This window comes from Oryza sativa, chromosome 9, assembly GCF_034140825.1.
Source record: "Oryza sativa Japonica Group chromosome 9, ASM3414082v1".
Taxonomy (NCBI): domain Eukaryota; kingdom Viridiplantae; phylum Streptophyta; class Magnoliopsida; order Poales; family Poaceae; genus Oryza; species Oryza sativa.
Genome location: NC_089043.1, coordinates 24,795,733 through 24,816,618, shown reverse-complemented (window position 1 = coordinate 24,816,618; position 20,886 = coordinate 24,795,733). Strand labels below are relative to the sequence as shown.

Genomic DNA, 20,886 nt, shown 5'->3' with positions numbered 1-20,886 from the left:
CAAAACCGTTGCCAAATCCCCCCAAAACCCTGCAGAAACAGCCCCAAAAACCCAACAGAAACCACAGAAAACGCCGTGAAGCTGCCTGCAAGCTGGAGTAGCAGCAGCAGCAGCGGGCAGTGAGACTGAAGACAGCGAGAGTGTGAGCTGCCACGCGGGCCCACCACCGCACCCGCACGCTGTTCCCTTTCCATTTCCAGCTATCCCCGCGTGCGCCTCGCACCGAGTAACGACCACCACTTACCTATAAATATTCTCCATCTCCAACTCCAAGTCTCCAACCTCAGCTCAGCTCAAGCTCGCCGGCGAAGTGAACCAGAGAGAGTCATCCATGGAGGTGGAGGAGGCGGCGTACAGGACGGTGTGGTCGGAGCCGCCGAAGAGGCCGGCGGGAAGGACCAAGTTCAGGGAGACGAGGCACCCGGTGTACCGCGGCGTGCGGCGGCGCGGGGGGCGGCCGGGCGCGGCGGGGAGGTGGGTGTGCGAGGTGCGGGTGCCCGGGGCGCGCGGCTCCAGGCTGTGGCTCGGCACGTTCGCCACCGCCGAGGCGGCGGCGCGCGCGCACGACGCCGCCGCGCTGGCGCTCCGCGGCAGGGCCGCCTGCCTCAACTTCGCCGACTCCGCGTGGCGGATGCCGCCCGTCCCCGCGTCCGCCGCGCTCGCCGGCGCGAGGGGGGTCAGGGACGCCGTCGCCGTGGCCGTCGAGGCGTTCCAGCGCCAGTCGGCCGCGCCGTCGTCTCCGGCGGAGACCTTCGCCAACGATGGCGACGAAGAAGAAGACAACAAGGACGTGTTGCCGGTGGCGGCGGCGGAGGTGTTCGACGCGGGGGCGTTCGAGCTCGACGACGGGTTCAGGTTCGGCGGGATGGACGCCGGGTCGTACTACGCGAGCTTGGCGCAGGGGCTGCTCGTCGAGCCGCCGGCCGCCGGAGCGTGGTGGGAGGACGGCGAGCTCGCCGGCTCCGACATGCCGCTCTGGAGCTACTAATCAAAATCTCGCACTGAAAAGTGTGGACAAATTTTGATTCTCCAGAAATTGGGGGAAAAAAGAGAACAGAGTATTGGTGAATTTAGAACAGAGTAGGCAATGAGACTGAGGATGAATGGCAATTTTTGTAATTTTGGAATGTGCCAGATTTCTCCCTCCTTTTGTGATTCCATCTGATTTTGAATGTGCAGTCAATGAATTCCTGTAAATTTACTTCTCCTCTCCAAAGAGCTATTTTGGTCAAGTTCTTCTCTGATTTTATGGATTTTGGATTTACGTTTGCACGCTTCTTGAGCTAATGATTCGTACGAAAATTTTCTATGTGAAGTTATCTTGGAATATACTTTTCTAAAACAAATTTTCAACCTCGTACTCCCCCTAATTAAAATATAAGGATTTTCTGACAAGCTTGTATTTTAAAACGAAAAGAATAGTAGTTGATTCATTCGTTTACATCTTTAAATAGCTATAAAAATAGATTATCCATAATTCCGTCAATTTCAACTGTCTCAAACGGGGCAAAAGTCCTCCTGAACCAACTGCAATTTTACCTGTAAGCTAAACTAGAAGACTAAATCAGTTCACACTAATGCAGAGACACTCTTAACAAGTTTCAGCAAATTCCATTTCACCACTATGGTGTCAGTAATCTAGGTGTAAAATCTTTGCACCATTGCTCTGTCCCAATTTTATTAACGATCGTCTCTGAACAAAGAGCACAACAGAGGATAAATTAACCTGAAGCAGACTCCAGAAAGAGAAAAAAAAAACTGAACACCAAACACCCTGGGACCAAACGGAACCATCAAAATCCAGAGACGAAAAGTCGATGCGTGTAGCGACGTTCTCCACTTTCTTCTAGCTGCAGTGAGGAAGCTCGCACTGTCGCGGCTTCGCAAGTCAAGTTGCATCGCGCCCAACGCTGCAAAAGAAGAAGAAGAAGAAGAAAAAGGAAAAAAACATCTCCGTCTCTCTCACTGACAGACTCTCTTCTCCTTTCACACTCGATTTCATCCACTAGACCAACATGATTTAGAAAAAAAAAAACGACTCGTTCAACGTGACACACAGTTGCATACACGTGCAACTTGCGAGCCGCTGCTACTTGTGTTGTGGCAGGAGAAAGCAACTCTCTCAACTTGAACTTCGCCAGTTGATCCACTGCAAGTCTGAACTGATGATAAGTTGGCTGAATCATTATCATGGTCTGATTCTGAATTTCTGATCCATTCCCATGGTTCAAGAAATCAGGATCAATCATTCCTCATCACCTACTCCCCTCTTGCTGAAAAGGCGATGTTTGTAGTACTCTACGGAGTACTCTTTTCAGGTTGACATCAGGGCAGGTCAGAACTCTGAAAATACTGGGTCCAACAGTATCAGATATTAAGTACACACACAAGTATAAGATTGTATATACGTTCAAGGTCAACTCCTTGTGAGGAAGGGCATAAATCTTCGTTGCAAAAAACTGTCCACATTTTTCACCTTTTTGGTGATGAACTCTTCACTTTTCATCGCCGTAGACAGAATTGACCCTTGTGTAGAGCTGACACTGTTGGTCCAAAGGAAGCACTGTAGCTGGTACAGCTCATTTCAGGTCCAATTCTTCCATGCTACGCAAGCAGTGATGCGATATGGCATGAAATATACATGGTTGCAGCAGATACAAGATTCAACCCCCAAAACACTGTTTCTCATCAGCTACAAGACATGCATGTTCCCTGTACAAAAACCGGGCCACGCAATGTACATCCATTGGCCGAAAGAAATGTTACTGGAACATGTACAACAGTAGCAGCAGGACTACTGGGAAGACAGAAGGGAGACCAATTGTCAGTCAGTCGAAGAGGAGGCGTCGTCGGACAGACTTGGGCAAGTTCTTGCTGAGGTCCACATCGGAGGATTTTCTTGAGCCGTCCTTCCCTGAGTCGCCACTCAGCCCTTTCTTGGAGCGGTAGAACTCCTTGATGCTAAGCTGAACTCCACTAGGCCTTGGACCTTTTGGTGTTTCGAAACCTGCCACGTTGAGCTTGGATTTCCGTGCTATTGACTTTGCTTCTTTCAGCCTCTGCATGAATTCGTTGCATTTGTGTCAACCGCAGTCAGCAAAAGTTTTCTTTTAAACAAATAGATGCTGATATGTCATATATAAATCATATACTATAAGCAATTTAACTTGATTGAACTATATGATACCACATTAGAAAGAAACATGACAATTCAAGCCTCAGCAGTAACTGACAAAAGCACCAACAAAGTGAACCTAGCATTTTTAAAACAGGGCCATTGAACACAGTGCAATTATCTTTATGATTCATGATTCATCTTTCTATTTCAGTAACTGACTGATGTGTCCTGGAAGTATCATGCATATTTTAAATTATCTGAAGAAAGCAACCAATGCATACCTGTTCTTCCTGAAATCTTTGTGCTTCATCAGGAAATGCAGCATTCACTAGCTCAATGTCTTCATCAGTTAATAAAAAGCAATCTTTATCATCATCCAGTACTTGTGGAACATCTGGCTCATCTAGCAGTTCAGTAGTTTCGGAAATCATTGTAGGCTCCTCCTCCTCTTCATCTACTACCTCATCATCTCCATCCAATACCTCCACCTTATCATTCTTCCCCTCCAATTCTGTCTGCTTGCTAGGTGGATCATTGGATATCATACTACGAGTGACTCTCTTCCACTTGACCAAGTAATATGGGTGACCATATCTTATCTTAATCCGTTGGATTGAATGAAATTTATATTGATCATAAAGAAGAAATGATTTAGATTGAGATGAAGCCATTTCGCGTAAATATATGGTTGATAGCATAGGAAGCATCCGCTGACGAATATACGCTGGCTCCCAGTTCTGCTTGAAAGATAAGAAGTCAACCAAAATCTCCATATCAGGTTTATTCCATGTAAGCAATGGAACACCATTTTCTGCAAATTGAACATAGAGGTAAATACCAGATACCAATGCAAGCAAATACAGTATTGTAGAGTAAAATGAGACAAGATATAGATGGCCAAAGCAGTCCCCATTCTAAAATAACGGCGTCAGTAAGAAATATTGAAAGAAGTGTTATTGGGAAAAAGAATACCATTATCCAAATTGTCATCATTCAAGTACAAGTTAATGATCTCCTCATTTGGAAAGTTAGTCTCAGCAGCTATCCTTTTACAGACCTTGATTTGCCAGTTTTCATTTCTTCTCTGCACCTTCAGATCACGTGCCTAATATTCATCTCAAAAAAGATATTATTAATATGTTGAGAATTATGCTCCATGAAACACTGAAGTATACAAGAATATACACAACATAAAGCCTCATTATGTGGTTTAAAAGATGACATCAGAAACATTGACAAACAGGGTATGATTATTGCTGAGAATATGATAATTGTTACAAAAGGCAGTTATCAAATAAATTTGTCATATGTAAACAGCAGTTTCTCGTACAAATTGCAGATTGTATATTAAGCGCACTAATATTTGGAATGCAGGCTGAAATAAATATATAGAAACTGACAGTTGAATACATAATTACAATATACTCTGGAACAAACAGCACTACCTTGTCACAACTAGGACATTCACATATGAATCCAGCTGGCTTCTCCACACAATTCTCTAATGAATCAACCAAGCAAAAGTTGCACCCATCCTTGATATGATTTTTCTTGTTGCCAGGGTGACCACAATGTGAGCAGTGCGGTGATCGCGCACGCGGTAGACTCTTTGTGGAGGGTGATGGGAGATCATCAATATTGGGCGCACTAACTCCTATAAATGGATAGACCCCTTTACCAATTTCATATAATCTGGAGAAGTATAGAGACAATTAGCCAGAGAAATTCAACATTTTGCACTAAAAATAAACTAGGAGGACTAATAATGAAATCATTAAACATACTTAGCTAGAACATTATCTTCATCAAATAACTGCACAAACCGAAGTGCAGTCTCAGGACCAAAACCAGGCACACCATGCAAGTCATGGTCACTGCCAACAAGAAGTGCCATTGCTACCATTTGTTTCCTCTTTAGTCCAAGACCAGACTCAATGTCTGCCATGTTGTAGCACTCAAAAGGTTCCTGAAAAAAAATGGTGAACATCGTGATACCATATTACAGAATACAGAGAAAATGAAGCAAACAATTCAATCCAGTTACATATTTATGATAAACTGCTTACCTTACAATTCGATCGGAGAACCTTTATGACAGTCTTAGCCCCAAAGAGGAAAGCGTCACTGTCTGAAGTGATGCAAGCATCTACATGGCCTTGATTATTCAACTGAGCACAAAGAGCTTCACCTTCACCTTTTGCCCGCAGCACAGGCATTCCAAGATATTCAAGCAGTTCCTAAAATTATAAGATAAGGGGCATCATTAAATATGACCTTTACTACCATAGAAACCCCAGGCGACAGCAAGATCCCCAAAACACATAAACACGTGTACCCGCTCATCAGTAATCTAAGCAAAACTTGGGAGACGCTACTATGGAAAGTTTTCTTTTCTACCGACCCGCTTCGCGCCTTGACAAATTCCCGCCTTTTTATTTAGATAAGAGTAATTTCGAACATATTACTTCAGAGGCTTATAAACACCGTGTTGAATCATGCCTATGGTATTTAAGCGGCAATTTATTACATCGTACTTCGAACTGTCTTGTACGACCAAATTACACATCCTAAACTGACAAGGAAGGATCACAAGCACAGCCATGGCACGGACACTCACCACGCAATCCTCCACGTATCGCGTGAACTTGGCATTCCTCGGTTGAACCAGCGCATCCGCACTGGCCTCCGCCTCCGTGCTCGGCAGCGCAGCGAGGTCCATTCCAGATCCTCTGAAGAATCGCGCGGCCCTCACCTGCGACTTGAGCGGCGACGGCTGGCCGTCCACCACGAACACAGGAAAAGCACCCATCTGCAACAGTTCCAGAGATAATCCATCACGTGAATCAAAATTCCGGGCCCAAATCGAGGAATCAAAACACATTGAACAGCATTAGCCCCCATGCCCCCAAGCATAGACCCCAACGGCGGTTGCACATCCAAGATTCAGTCTTGAAAACAGCACAGAACGTACATTTCCGCAATGCAGATTGTTCATAATCACATAAAACGCTAGAAATGTACTAAGAACAAGAAACCTTGGGGGAGATCAAGAAACGGAAGTGAAGCTACATACATGTCGCGGGGCGGAGGGGAAGGAAGGAAACCCTGGGGAGAGGGGAGGGGGTGGCTCACCTTGGAGAAGAGGGAGAGGGTGCGGAAGAAGAGGGTGCGGAGATGGGGGAGGCGCGCGTGCGGCGAGCGCGCCCGGATGGCGGCGCTGTGGGAGACGACCCAGAAGGAGAGGTCGACGGCGACGCGGCGGCCGCGGAGGTACCCCGCGCCCTCGTGCCGCGCGTACGGCTTGAGCAGGTCCCAGAAGCTTCCCCCCACCCCCATCTCTCTTCTTCCCCGGCGACGGCGGCGGCGGCGGCGGAGGGTTTAGGTCGGCCTCGTTTCGCCGGCGAAACCGCAGGGCTCGCGCGAGTTGGGTTGGGTCGGGTTGGGTCGCTGCAGGTGGGCCTCTCCGATATAATTTACTCGCTTATTATGTCTAGTGTTTTTTCCTTTTTTTTTTTCCTTTTCCCTCTCTCCTTTGCCTTTTTTATATGGGAGAATTGGAATTATTTTTTTACCGTTACAGAAGAGATCAGGCTATCAGCAAAGCGTAGCCTCTGTTCGCGATCAGGAGTGACAAGAGAAGGTTTTTTTTTTGTCCTATAGAAAAGGAAAGTTTTTTTTCTTTTATTTTTCTTGAACGGATTGGAATAGGCTATCTGCTGATCTGTTGGTAGTATTTAAGATGTGCTTTGGGATTGCAAACAGTCTGGGTATCTTTTGGGTCTCTATTGTTCGCTTTTCAGTTAAGCAACTTTCAAATTTTAATTTTTTAAAAATATTTTTTAGGACTTACTTATTGTAGTTTATTTTACGGTATTGGTTTTTAAATGACTACGGACACAAATATAAAAATATTATCTAAAACATATTTTTAAATTTTCTAATAAGTCGTTTTGTGCCTTATCAGCTTTTGGACTCTAATTAGGGAAGAAGTACCTAATAGGCTTTGGGCTAGGGTTAACATTACTGGTTGACCACTAAATTTTGAGCCCCATCGTTATCACGGTTTTCCATAAATTTCGACTGAATTTCGACCAAATCTATTGTTTAACCTTCGAAATTTCAATTGAAACTTAATTCCGAGCCATGTCGAAACGTCGAAATTTCACAGAATTCGACTGATTTTCGTCAGAATTGTGAACGCTGCTTTGGGCCTTATCTTTCTACTTATGTTTATACTTATCAGTCAAAATTTGAATTTTCGTCCTTAAATTTAGAGTTGATTTTGGGTTTTTTTCATCAAAGTTTATTTTTTAGCCTTTACTGTTGTATCGTTAAGAACACATATATAAAAGTTTTATTCATAAATTATTTTCTGTCTGCAAATATTCCATTGGGTCCATTCATGTTTGGACTTCTGAAAGAGGGGCGAATTCAAGAATCTGAATTGTTCAGATTTCAGGATGCGTGTGAAGCTGGTATCAAACTATACAACTGTGTTTTGCCAGGTTATGGCAGCTGGGCACGCACTCTACAATACCAGTTCGTTTCAAACTTGATAATGCTCAAGTATCCTGAATTTCTTTGCATGCATGACTTCCATGATTCTTGTTCTAATTTAAAACTATAATTAATCTTCGTTCAAGACAAGAGTGTTAGGCTTGTTCTTAATTGTCTGTGTCACTCTGTGCATACGCATCAAGAGGAAGCAGCTGACTTTTGTTGTTTCCACCCTAATCTACTATTTAGTGCTATGAACTACACATAAATTACAGATGTGTGGTGATGAGCTGTTGTTTTACTCTTTCAATTATCTATTTTAGTAAAAGAAAAAAAATCAAAATAAACATAGGTTTTCTCTTCTTTTTTTTTTTTTGAATGAGCTTTTCTTGTTTCCTTCTGCTACCACATAAACAGATACTAGGAATTTCAAGAGTAATGCACTACAGGTTTCCCAATCTTAAAGCAGGCATTCCTACAAAGACAAGTATATGATCCCTTAAATATACAAAATTAATTCCAGATTCATAAATAATAATAATAATAATAATAATAATAATAATAATAATAATAATAATAATAATAATAATAATAATAATAATAATAATAATATAAACAGTTATATGTAGCAGTATCTAACATGCCTCAATCATATAATAATAGGACAAAAGTCAGACTAGAGATTTACATTTTCTATGTGATTAGGGTCAATCAATAGAAAATTCAGATAAATATGAGGGCTGAAGAATGATATATTATTATCTGATGTCTAACTGTTAAAAAAAAAAAGCACAACCGTGTTTCAGCCAACAATTTTGGTATATCATGATAATTAATTAGTTCATCCACCCTGCTAAAGTCTTATCCCAAAGCAAAGCTATATATAAGTCTTCAGGTAGCCAGATGCTACCACATAAAACCAGGAATTAAATGATTTGTTGCATCCATTTCCCAAGTTTGCTGGATTGTGGCTGTTCCATCTGCTTGTTTCTGTGAGATCTTATTTTGCCTCATTTTGTAGATAATCTGATGTTTGATCGGTTGATTTGTAACAGTAAAATGTTTTGAATGTTTTCTTTCAGGCCAAACACAAGCAGGGAAGAAAAATGGTGAACTTCTCCAATAAACTAACAAAAGATCAAATTCCAGGATGGGAGGAGTATGGCCGTTTTCTTCATCTCTTCTTTATCCATGAAATGAAGCATAGAGATTTTGCCTTCGTTTAAAAAAGAAAATAAAATATAATTTGTTTCAATCCTGCAACCAAGGGCCTATTCACTAATTTGATGCCATTTTCAACCATACCATTTTTTAGCAAAGTTGCTAAAAAATGTCTATGTTTAGTTTGTTGCCAAATTTAGTCAATACATAAGAAATCCTGCCAAAATTTTAGCAATATTGCCATCTTGCTAAAATTTTATCATTGACAAAACTTGGTAAGATTTATTTTGGCTACAATCTGAACAGGCCCCAAATTCTACAATTGACATTCACACCTGAACTGCCATGTCCTTTTTTCTGATAAATTTGGTCATTTCAGCCTTATTTTCCTGATTGATGTAGGTACTACTTTAACTACAAGATGTTGAAGGGAAGAGTAAACGAATACACGGAGCAGACAAAAGAAGGAACACAATATCGTCGACGTGTTCTTAAGGACTTCTCAAAGTTGCTTGATGATGAGGTGAACTTTAGCACTTGCGGTTTTATTCAGCTTAAACTATTCATTCAGGGTAATCTAATGTTTTTTATATGTATTTTTCAGATTGAAAAGATTGTGCTGTTCATGATAGAACAGCAAGGGCTAATTGCAGCAAGGCTTGAAGATTTGGGGAAAAGAAGGGCAAGGCTTCAAGACATTCCACTTCTCCAGGAGATCACTGAACTAAGAGAAGATTACAGATCAGTTGGCCTGGATCTTGTAACTCTTCTGAAGTTTGTCGAACTTAATGCAAATGCGGTTCGAAAGATACTGAAGAAGTTCGATGAAAGGTTGGGGTACAAATTTACAGATTATTACGTCAGAAGCAGATCAAACCACCCGTATTCTCAGCTACAACAGGTTTTCAGACATGTGGTAAGATACTAAGTTTCACGGAAAAATTCAGTCATGATGTTTTCACTGCCATAAAGATAAGTTGTTGAACAGGTACTGAATTCAATGAATTGTGAATAAGTAGGGAATTGGAGCCGTTGTTGGGGCATTGTCTCGCAATCTGAGTGATCTTGAGGAGCGTCAGGGAAGCTATCTGAATATCTACGATCAGCATCCTCTTGCCATTCCAAAGGTTCAATCTTGTCCTCTTTCCAGTACAAATTACTTCATCTGTTTTTAAATAACTGACAGTTACACTATTCAAGTTTAAAACTTTAACCGCTCATCTTCTTTTCAGAAAAAAATATATAAATACTTGAAAATATGATGGTACTACAACTTTCATTCATCATAATATAATTTGTAGTCAAAGTGATATGGCAGTAGTCAACATTCATAGTTATTCGAGGACGGAGGTGTAGTGCTACACTTTCATAGTGTTTATGTATAGCTCTTAACTACCATTATTGATCTTGTGATATCCGAACTTCTGAAAAAGGATCCAATAATCGATCTGATAACGGCGACGGCGGACAAGCTGACGAACTCGACGAACTTCCTGCGGTTCCTAGGACAGCACGCGCTCATAGCTCAAGCAGACAGCACTGCAGGTACGTATATACGTAGTCCAATCAATGGCGGAGCTAACCCTGTTCATCAGGGCCAGCCAGCCAACCCCGATAAAATTCCCAAATCCTCTAGCAATTAACATTGTTTCGATCCATGGTTAATTCACCGTGCTATATTTTTGGCTTGGCTTCGCCTCTCTGTTGCAGGTACGGAGGACGAACAACACGTCGGAGAAGACGAGTACCATCTCATGTCCCTCGTGCTGAACCTCGCCAACACGTTCCTCTACATGGTGAACACCTACATCGTCGTCCCCACGGCCGACGGCTACGCCACCAGCCTCGGCGCCGCTGCGACGGCGTGCGGCGCCGTCATCGGCTCCATGGCCGTGGCGCAGGTGTTCTCGTCGGTGTACTTCAGCGCCTGGTCCAACCGGTCCTACTTCAGGCCGCTGCTGTTCAGCAGCGTGGTGCTGCTCCTGGGCAATGTGATGTATGCCATGGCGTTTGATCTTGGCTCCCTGACGATCCTCCTCCTTGGACGTGTTCTCTGTGGGTAAGGATCTGCAACCATTGTCTTTCTCGTCAGGTTAATTATAGTCGTTTAGATAGCTGAAGATTATGAGAAGCAGTCAGGGTTAACGTTACCATGTTTGCTGTAAAAAACGGTGCATATCGGTTTACCGGAAACCTATTAAACTAACTAGTACCAGCTAAAACTGATCGGTTTTAAGCAAGACCCTAGTGGTTTTTCGGAAACCGATTGGAATTGCGAATCCTGGAAGCAGCTGATGAGAATGTGAGAAAGATTTTGGTTGTTAGTTCATTTTCATGATTCTGTAGCTACTGATCCCGTGCTGCAAACAAGTAACAATACAGAGTATTCTGACTATAATCTCCAACCTTTTTAAACAGTTCAGATTCTTACACAAATTCTGAGAATCAATAGCTACAGAATCCTGAAAATGAACCAACAACCAAAAGCTTTTTTTTACAGTATTCCGTAGCTACTGATCAGAATACTGTATTATTACTTGTTTGCAGTATGGGATCGGCGAGAGCTGTGAATCGGAGGTACATCAGCGACTGTGTTCCTCCAAGAATCCGGATGCAGGCTTCTGCAGCGTTTGTCAGCGCTAGTGCTCTAGGAATGGCCTGTGGCCCTGCCCTTGCTGGTCTTCTTCAGACAAATTTCAGCCTGTATGGTCTCACCATCAACCAGATCACCTTGCCTGGATGGATCATGGCGTTTGGTTGGCTTGTGTACTTGATCTGGCTGTGGATTTTATTTCAAGAACCGGATCTTGGCCCTGATGTCAAAGATTTCTATGAGGGTTCTTCAAGTAGCACTAGTACAAGTAAGCAAACCATATTACTTCCCTCGGTCATATTGATATATATTGTCGTTTAGAATAAGATTTGATCAAACCTTTTAACCTATGGTCATTGATAATTTCGTAATTGTTTTTTTTTTAAAAAGTAGATTGTATGTGTAGATTTGTTTGAAAAATACTATCATAATATTATAAACTTATTAGTTTTTTAATATTATTTTAATAGAAAGTTGATGGTCAAAATTTTAAAAGTTTAATCAAAACTTGTATTAAACGTCAAATATTTATGACCTGATGGACTAAGATTTTTTTTCAGCCAATATTTCTTCCTTTTTAACCACAAAATTATTCTTTTCTATCTAATGCAGGATACATGGAGCAAGAAAAGATGGAGCAGGGTTTCACCGAGCATCTCCTGCCATCGGAGCAAGACGAAGAAGATGACAATGGCGACGAGGAGCATAACGAGACACTGTCATCATCGACGACCACACTGAGGCCAGCTTCGTCAGTCGCCTCAGCCTACACGCTGCTGACTCCATCGGTGAAGGTCCAGCTGCTGATCTACTTCATGCTCAAGTACGCCATGGAGATCCTCCTCGCCGAATCGAGCGTGGTCACCGGCTACTACTTCGGCTGGGACATCGGCACGGTGTCCGTGTTCCTCGCCGTCCTCGGCCTCAGCGTCCTCCCCGTCAACGCCATCGTCGGCACCTACATCAGCAACATGTTCGAGGACAGGTACGGTGATCAAGAAACTCACCTATTTTAGGGAACGATGGACAAATAAACGATAAAAAATAATATATAGATTAATTATAGAAGACATGAGATTTAATGTGAAAAATCCTCCCAAGACAGCAGAGAAAAAACCATGAGCACCAGCCAGCAAATATCTTCACTATATCAAGATGAGGTTACAACGCCGAACGACGGCTCACAGGAAGTACATATAAAGGTGAAACCTAAAAGAATAACGATCCATACCGTGCACAACACAATGGGCCTCCGCTTCGCTCCGTCCGAAGTGGGTCTTTGTATGAGTGTAAATGAATTTGAATCACAACTTTTTTTTAGAGGAAAGATCATTATATTAGATAACGATCCGGCTTTTTGGAGAAAGCCCAAGACAAAAGTACTGCAAGCAAGAGAAAAAAAAAGTTTTGCAAGCTGGAACAGGCTCCATGCAAAACCCCTGATAGAGTTCCTAAAAGGAAATGACAAAACGTTTGGGGAACAGTGACACAGTACTAAGGCATTTCTTAGAAAATTATCAGATATCTTCTGGCAGATGAACTTCAGGTCTCCAAAGCTTCATTTTCCAACTCATCTCTTCTATCCAAGTTTTCAGGATGCCCTTCATCTCTTCACTTTGTAGCAAACTCCATTTCTGCAGAAACATCAACACATTATATAACAAGTGCATAGGTGATTTGATTACAATCCCTTCAAACACAAAATTATTTCTTGTCAACCATAAAGACCAACAGCATGCACTAAAATAATCCACCAAAAACCACTTTCCCCCCCCCCCCCCCCTCTTTACTAAGAAGAAAAAAATCTGAAAAGGACAATGGAGACGTCTCCCAGCCTGCCACCTCCCTAACTGCACACCATAGGAATCTAGCTAAAAAACATCTGAACATAATATGCTCAGTATCCTCCACCAGATCACACATTTTACAATTAATCTCCCCTTTCCACTTCCTCTTTTTCAGCTGAGCAGCACATGGGATCCTTCATTTCAAAGACATAAACAGAAAATGTTTGATTTTGAGGGGAATTTTTGCTTTCCATAGCCCTTGGGCTCTGGAGTCAATGACCCCTCCAAAACTTAGTGCTCTGTACAGAGATTTTGAAGAGTAGCCTTTTTTCTCATCCAGAGCCCATTTTAGTTCATCCCAGCCATCCTCAATCACTACTACATTCAGTAACTTTTTTAGATAAACCCAATTATCCTAGGACTCCTTGTCCAAATTTCTTCTAAAAGTCAGGCCCCATTCCCCTCCCTGCCAAATATCCCTTACACTGCACCCCTGTTGCTCATTAATCTTATACAAGTCCTCAAATTGCACCCTTAAAGGAACTTGCAGAAGCCAAACATTATCCCAAAAGCTTGTTCTCCTCCCATCTTTCACCACTCTCTTTGTGTATAACTGACAAATTTTTGCAACATCTTGAAGACCACTCCAGAATTGGGATACATTTCCCTTTTGTCCCTTAAAGAAACTTTCCCCCTTCAAGTATTTCTTATGTAACAACTCTGTGCATAGATCATGTGGTTCCTTTTCCAATTTAAAGATCCACTTTACTAATAAACTTATATTCATTTTCCTTGTTTCTAGAAAACCTAAACCCCCATAATCCTTAGGCCTGCTCATAGCACTCCAACTCATCATATGGTATTTCTTCCTTTTCTTCTGTACTCCCTGCCAGTAGAATCTCCCCCTCACTGAATCCATCTTCTTGTGAACCCCTTCAAGCAATTTATAGAAACCCATAGCATATAAAGGGATAGAGGACATGCAAGAGTTTATAAGAATCTCCTTTCCACCATAAGAGACATATCCTCCCAGCCAGGTCCCTAATCTTTTCTCCATTTTTTGGCCTATAAAGAATAACTCCCTCTTTCTAACCTTCTTAGTGCTTATAGGCAGTCCCAAGTAGACAATTGGCATTTCTCCTTGTTGACAGTTCAGCATATCAGCAAAGTGCTATAATTCCCCATCTTCTAGACCTACACCAAAGACTTCGCTTTTTTGATAATTTATTTTCATTCCTGACATCTCTTCAAAGCAGAACATAAGGAACTTCAGAGTCGCAATGTTTTGTCTACTTGGCTTCACAAACAGAATCGTGTCATCCGCATACTGTAGATGAGTGATACCTCCTTCAATCAGATTTGGAGTCAGACCTTCTAGCACCCCTGCTTTTTTTGCTGACTCCAGGATCAGATCCAAAGCATCACCCACTAGGTTAAATAAGATGGGTGACAAAGGGTCCCCCTGTCTTAATCCTCTATATGTTCTGAAGAATTCCCCTTGTTCTCCATTTATGTTGATTGCCACTCTACCACCTTCCACAGCATTTCTTATCCACCCAATAAATTTTTCTCCAAAGTTCTTTCTCATGACCTCCACTAGAAAGGGCCATTGGACTCTATCATATGCTTTTTCGAAATCAATTTTGAAGATAATGCCCCTCTCTCCTTTGCTCTTCAGCTCATGCAGAACCTCATGCAACACTACCACCCCCTCCAAGATTGACCTTCCTGGGATAAAAGCAGTTTGAGTCCTGCTAATCACTTTCCCAGCAATTTCTGTAGCCCTCATAGTCACAGCCTTAGTTAGAATTTTCAGAATGACATTGAGTAAGCAAATCGGCCTACACTGTCTGATTGCGTTAGCCTCTTTAATTTTGGGTAGTAATGAGATCACCCCATAATTTAACCTCCCCAAATCCAACTCCCCTTTGCACATATCATCTAACAATTCTTTGATCAATCCTTTCAGCATAGACCACATATTTTTAAAGAAACCTATGGGGAAACCATCAGGACCAGGGGCTGTATTAGATTTTATGTCCTTAATCACCCTCTCTAATTCTTCCATACTGAAATCTCTAGTTAGCTTCTCTCTATCCTCTTCAGACAAGCGTAACTTCTCCCTCCATGCATTGTCAGCCAAACTAACTCCTATTAGGGTCTCTTTACCAAATAAGGATTTGTAGTACTCATATACATGATTCTGTATATCTTTGAACTGTGAAATAATCTGATCTCCCTTTTGAAGAGAAAAAATGTAACATTTCCTCCTTCTCTCATTAGCTATCCCATGATAATATCCAGTGTTCGAGTCTCCTTTTATCAGCCAAGTCTCCCCACTTCTTCTCTGCCACATGATCTCCTCTTGTGCATATATATTCTCTAGTTCCTCCTCAATTTTATACCTCTCTTCCCATTCCTGCTCAAACAAATCACTCTCATCTGCTTTACTATCGATATCAATCAATCTTTGTTCCAAAAGAAGCCTTTTCTCTTTTGATTCTTTCCCTAAATTTGCTTTCCACCCCCTTAACATTCTCCTTAAATCAGGAGCTGCATAATGCCAAAAATCAATTGCCTTCAGCTGGAATCTCTTAGGCCATCTTTTACAGATCATTTCTTTAAAATGTGGTACCAGAAACCAACTCATTTCAAATTTAAACTGCCTTGCTACCCTTCTCTCCTCCTTTTTAGTATCCAACATAATTGGGCAATGATCTGAACCCACTCTTAGCAAAGACGTCACAATGGTCAATGGATATTTCAACTCCCACTCCTTATTTACAAACTCTTATGGGACAGATCTGTTTATTTGTCCAGGTGAACTTCTGTCCTAGCCTATGTAACTCAATCAGCTCATGATCAGCCACAAATTTGTTGAAATCCTCCATCCTATGGATATCCACTTTCCCCCTTGACTTTTCATTGCTGAACCTGTAAAGATTGAAATCCCCTCCAATCAAAACAGGTAAAACTCCTTTATCTAATTTCTGGTTCAATTCCTCCAAAAAGATTCTCCTCTTACTTTGTTTTGCAGGTCCATAAACATTTATAACTTCCCAGGTAAACTGATCCTTCCTCTGAATCACCACCAAACTCATGAAAAACTCCCCTATCTCTACACTCAACACTTCCAGCTGATCTTCTTTCAAACCAATCAGCATCCCCCCAGACCTCCCCCTAGCTGCTGAATAGTGCCAAGTGAAGCAATTTTCACACAAAGCAATTAACTCCTTATCAGTGAAACCCTCCTTCATTGTTTCTTGCAAACATACCAGGTCAATGTGCTGTTCTGCCACCATATCCATCAATTGTTTGCTCCTCCCCTTAGCCCTTATTCCCCTTATATTCCAAAATAGAACTTTCATTTGAACTTTGTTTTTCTTCTCCCCTTCCCCTTCTTCTGACTTGAGCACTGTTTTCTCCCCTTTTTCTTTCCCCTTGTCTGTATACTCCCCTCAATGTTCTCATGCATCAGAACCTCATCCCCTTCTGATTCCTCCTCAGTTGAATTAATTTCTTCCCCTCTCAAATTACTATCAATCTCCCCTTCTCCTTTCTTTTTTGCTTCCTCTGCCTCTGCCTCCACTTTTTTCATTGCCTGGAATATGGCTGCTTGGGCCTCCTCCCTAGCACAGATGATATCCAAATTCCTATCTATCTCACTATCATTGTTACCTAACATTATACTACTTAATTCAGCAATTTTTCTAAGTTGACTTCTATCTATAGATGAAAAGACAGCAAAGGGATTAGCATTACCTCCATCCAAATTCTTCTTTGAAGTTCTGATTTCAGCCTTGGTCGCCACCGAGATATCCTTATTTTTGATCCTGTCACTCTGCCTGATAGCCTGTACCACCTCTTTTCTTCTCTTCTTAGCTTCATGCATGGGTTGCTCATTTTCCTTATCTCCCTCTTGATTGATTTCTATCTCCATGCTCATGTTATCCTCTTCCCCAAGCAGATTTCTCCCCTGTTTGGCTTATCTTTCTCTTTGCCTTCTTCTTCAAAGTAAGCTTCCAGTTTCTGAGTTGAGATCATCCCCTCCTGCACCTCTAAATCAGAGTAGTCATAGTCCACTTCATCTTCAGCCTCATAGGAGTCATTCAGATTCTGAGACAGACTGTCAATTTTTTCCACATCCATCTGAGTGAGCATATCTAGAGACTGATCAGCTGGCACTCCTTTTGTGTTTACCTTTTGCTCCATTTGTGACTCCCATACTACCATCTCCTTGCCTGCATCTCTTCCAGATTTTAGTATTGTCTCAGGATTCTTATAATCCCCATTCTTCTCTGAAACTTGGTTCATTGTCAGGGCCAGCAACTGCTGTTGTTTTGACCCTGGCAGTTTTGGTGGAGCTGAATGAGGTTAAGGCCCTCTGCTCCCTTTTGCTTCTCCATCCTTCGATGACTCTCCCTTTTTTTTGGAGGGACCCTTGTCATCACCTTTATCCTTGTCAACATCCTTTTGTTTTTCCTCTTTTTTCTTCTTTGGAGAAGGATTCAGTTGCTCCATGTTTCCTTCTTCAGTCTCCCATCTGATTCTATATCCCACCCTGTTTATGAACACAGAGGTGCTTCCCTGAATTTCCTCCGGTGAACATACTGCCACCTTGACCCTAACCGGTCCCAAACCTCTCAAACTTGTCTCATCAACCTCAATTGGCTCCCCAACCAAATATGATAGATCTTTCAACTCCTCCTTTCTAGCAATTCTAGGCACCCTATAAGCTTTGACCCAAACTTCTCTTAGCTCAGCAAAAGATTCCTCTGTCCTGTTGGTCTCCTCCACCTTAGCTTTGATAGAGGAACTTAAATCAAAACCATCAAATTTTGTCAGCTCTCTCCTAGCCTCCTTTGAAGGGAAAGATATCAGGAAAGTTTTCTCACTGATTGCAGTCACCTTCCAGTCCCACAACTCCCTTAAACAATTTGTACTTCAGCTTCCATTCTATCTGATCCACAGAACCTTCTCCACTAATTACAGTCAATATCCCCCTGATAGGAATCTGATCATCTTCTCCCCCATCAGTCTCAATCGTCATGCTATTAAAGCACTGGCCAGCAATCCCATATCCGCACAGATGAATCCCCTTGCGATGGAAATTTGAACATTCTGCAGCAATATGACCAGATTTCTTACATGTATAGCAGATTGGAGGGTTCGGGCAGTCGATTTGAAGGTGTCCCTCTTGAGCACACTTGAAGCATTTGATAACTTCTGCTCTTCCTCCTCCAAGTCTGCCCCCATCCCCTCTTCCCCCATGCCAGCCACCATCTCCACCGCCGCCCTGCCGCGCCACATCTGGACGACCTCCTTGCCAGTTCTCGTCGCCGCGACCAGCTCCCCTGCCCCCCTCCCGGCGTCCCACCGGTGATCCAAAACACCGAGGTCCGCGCTGTTCACCACCTCGCTCCCTGCTTCCCTCTCTCTCCCCTTCTCTCGCCCTTTCCCTCTGCAATCTCTCCCTCAACTCCCCTTCGGTGAGGTCACGAAATCCCCTCCCCTCTTCCCCAAATCGCCGCTTCACCGGCTGCCACCCCCCTTGCGGTCTACGATCCATACCTTCTCTCACCACTTCCGCAAAAGTTCGGGAATCTGTGAATCCAGAGGAAAATCGCAAGCCTCTCCTAGCCTTCGCCTCCAATCTCGTCACCTCACCCCTCCTCGCCTTAAACCCTAGCTTCGAGGATGGAGACGAACCCTTCTGCCTCCAAATCCAACGCTGGGATGGGCTAAGACCTTCTTCCTCCGCGATGAACTCAGCTGCAGGCCCCTATCTGCTACAGAGATCTAGCTCCCGCGAACCCAATCCTGCCTCGCGAGGCCCAGCGACCCGCTTCCCGGGCCTAAAACGACCCACGAACGAGATTCCCGTGAGGGACTCGAAGTCAAAAGTCGGGGGGGCATCCCCCTCCCTCGTCTTCCCGCGCTCGTCAGGGCCGAATCCGCCATTGACGACCTTCCCGAGGTCGACCTCAGAATCGCCTTCCGAAGTGCCAGAGAGAGAGAGTCTAAACCTAACGCCATCCTCCCCCGTCCCATTTGAATCACAACTCGACAACCTAGCTAGATAGTTTTCAGATTTTTTTTTTTCAGTGTATTCTTATGTTGGATTTGCAGGCAGATACTGGTGGCGTCGGAGATGGCGCTGCTCGCCGGGGTGATGCTGAGCTTCAAGCTGACGGTGGAGTACACGGCGGCGCAATACGTGTGCTCGGCGGTGCTGACGTTCGTGTCGGCGGAGGTGGTGGAAGGGGTGAACCTGTCGCTGCTGTCGCGGGTGATGTCGGCGCGGCTGTCGAGGGGGACGTACAACGGCGGGCTGCTGTCGACGGAGGCGGGGACGGTGGCGAGGGTGGTGGCGGACGGCACCATCACGGCGGCGGGGCTGCTCGCCGGGGAAGGGAGGCTGCTCAACGCCACGCTGCTGCCGGCGCTGCTCGTCTGCGTCGCCTCCATCGCCGCCACGCTCTCCACCTACAACTCGCTCTTCTACTAGCATCCACGCCGTAGAACTTCAACTCCTACGGCGACGGCGACGGCGGCGGCGGCGGCGATCGTCTTTTTGGGCACTTTTGGTTCTTTGCCACTGTGCCGAACTGCCGATCGATGCTTGTTTGGATATATTGCTTCGAAAAATAAAAGTTTACCCATTGAGTATATCAAATTCAACTAAACCAAATAATTTGACGATAATTTTTTTATTAAAAATAGAATCGATATATTTATATATATTGTATTATTTAGACATTTGGAAGCTCCCACTATGACTAGAGAGATACAATCGCTGAATCTGTTAAAGTAGATATATATATTTTTTACAATACCAATTACTGCACATGGTTAAATTTGGCTAAGACTAAGAGCCAACCAATCCTTCGTGTGTGTGTGTGTAACATGGATGTTTACTGTAACATGAGGATTCAATTGTGTTCGCTCGTCGATATGGATGACACTCGGTGAAATTTGAACAATCTTTATAAAAAAAAGGTTTTAAATTTGTTCTTTTAAAAAATTGGCTGGTTTATCAAGCGGAAATTTGTCGATTTATACTTTTTCCCCTCTCTTTGCCTAATGTGGTTTTGTCGGAAAAAAAAAATATAGTTCAAAACATATATGTGGTGTGAACCTGGAAACTGTATTAGATCTAAGGCCCCTTTTCAATCGTAAGAATGAAAAAAAAATGAGGAATAGAAAAAACACATGACGTAAATGTAAAATAGAGAATTACACAACACATGGATGACCGTTTGATTGGACCACATAAATTAGATGAGAGAGATATAATCAAAGGAAAATTTTCAAGAGATTAGACCTCTTGCTAACTTTCATTCAAAATGTCTTGCTAACTTTCATTCAAAATGTCTATATGATTACTCATTCCATAGAATTTTTTAAGGATACGATAAGATTCAATCATTCTTCTTTACGAAAAGATTCATTCCTTTATTTTAAAGCCCTCATAGGATTTGTTTCCATAGGATTAAAATCCTTCAAAATTTTTATTTTTCCCCAACAAATCAAAAGATCCTAAAAATGGACATATAAGATTTATCCACATCGGAAATTAAAATTTTACTCTTGTTATACGCCTACTTCTAGATTCAACAGTAATTTTAAGGTTTCTAATATATACATACGTAGTTTGCAAATACATTTTTTTTTGATTTTGTCTGTTCAAACCTGCAAATACAATATCGTAGAAAAATTGTAATATAGTA

The 20,886-nt window shown here is 42.7% G+C and overlaps 3 protein-coding genes and 1 long non-coding RNA gene across 4 annotated transcripts; 2 read left to right on the top strand and 2 right to left on the bottom strand.

The window, feature by feature from the left end:
* Positions 1-284: 284 nt before the first annotated feature.
* Positions 285-1,268, top strand: LOC4347618 (dehydration-responsive element-binding protein 1B-like). The gene has a single exon (NM_001422855.1). It carries the CDS (start codon positions 332-334, stop codon positions 986-988), a length of 657 nt encoding a protein of 218 aa, NP_001409784.1. The 5' UTR covers positions 285-331; the 3' UTR covers positions 989-1,268.
* Positions 1,269-2,351: 1,083 nt separating this feature from the next.
* LOC4347617 (flap endonuclease GEN-like 1) lies at positions 2,352-6,573 on the bottom strand. The gene is made up of 8 exons (NM_001422856.1): positions 6,251-6,573; positions 5,736-5,927; positions 5,185-5,355; positions 4,903-5,084; positions 4,564-4,810; positions 4,091-4,223; positions 3,400-3,929; positions 2,352-3,059 (listed from the first exon to the last, which is right to left on the bottom strand). The coding sequence occupies exons 1-8, from the start codon at positions 6,452-6,454 to the stop codon at positions 2,829-2,831; spliced, it is 1,890 nt and encodes a 629-aa protein (NP_001409785.1). The 5' UTR covers positions 6,455-6,573; the 3' UTR covers positions 2,352-2,828.
* A 1,480-nt stretch (positions 6,574-8,053) lies between these two features.
* Positions 8,054-20,016, top strand: LOC107275888 (SPX domain-containing membrane protein Os09g0521800). The gene is made up of 8 exons (XM_066303991.1): positions 8,054-8,064; positions 9,179-9,692; positions 9,796-9,903; positions 10,210-10,321; positions 10,487-10,835; positions 11,324-11,631; positions 11,982-12,354; positions 19,286-20,016. The coding sequence occupies exons 1-8, from the start codon at positions 8,054-8,056 to the stop codon at positions 19,662-19,664; spliced, it is 2,154 nt and encodes a 717-aa protein (XP_066160088.1). The 3' UTR covers positions 19,665-20,016.
* On the bottom strand, positions 12,483-18,871 carry LOC112936474 (uncharacterized). Its single transcript, XR_003238750.2, has 2 exons — positions 16,919-18,871; positions 12,483-13,003 (listed from the first exon to the last, which is right to left on the bottom strand). It is a non-coding gene; the product is annotated as an uncharacterized lncRNA (long non-coding RNA).
* Positions 20,017-20,886: the final 870 nt, after the last annotated feature.

What these genes read in the sequence shown, in the direction of transcription:
- LOC4347617 (NM_001422856.1), bottom strand. Translation starts at nt 6,454, where the DNA reads ATGGGGGTGGGGGGAAGCTTCTGGGACCTGCTCAAGCCGTACGCGCGG. An exon ending in CCCTCTCCCTCTTCTCCAAG is followed by an intron (nt 5,928 to 6,250) that starts GTGAGCCACCCC and finishes GAACTGTTGCAG; the next exon opens with ATGGGTGCTTTTCCTGTGTT. An exon ending in TGATGACAATTTGGATAATG is followed by an intron (nt 3,930 to 4,090) that starts GTATTCTTTTTC and finishes TTCAATTTGCAG; the next exon opens with AAAATGGTGTTCCATTGCTT.
- LOC107275888 (XM_066303991.1), top strand. An exon ending in AACAGGTTTTCAGACATGTG is followed by an intron (nt 9,693 to 9,795) that starts GTAAGATACTAA and finishes GTGAATAAGTAG; the next exon opens with GGAATTGGAGCCGTTGTTGG. An exon ending in TCAAGCAGACAGCACTGCAG is followed by an intron (nt 10,322 to 10,486) that starts GTACGTATATAC and finishes TCTCTGTTGCAG; the next exon opens with GTACGGAGGACGAACAACAC.
- LOC4347618 (NM_001422855.1), top strand. Translation starts at nt 332, where the DNA reads ATGGAGGTGGAGGAGGCGGCGTACAGGACGGTGTGGTCGGAGCCGCCG.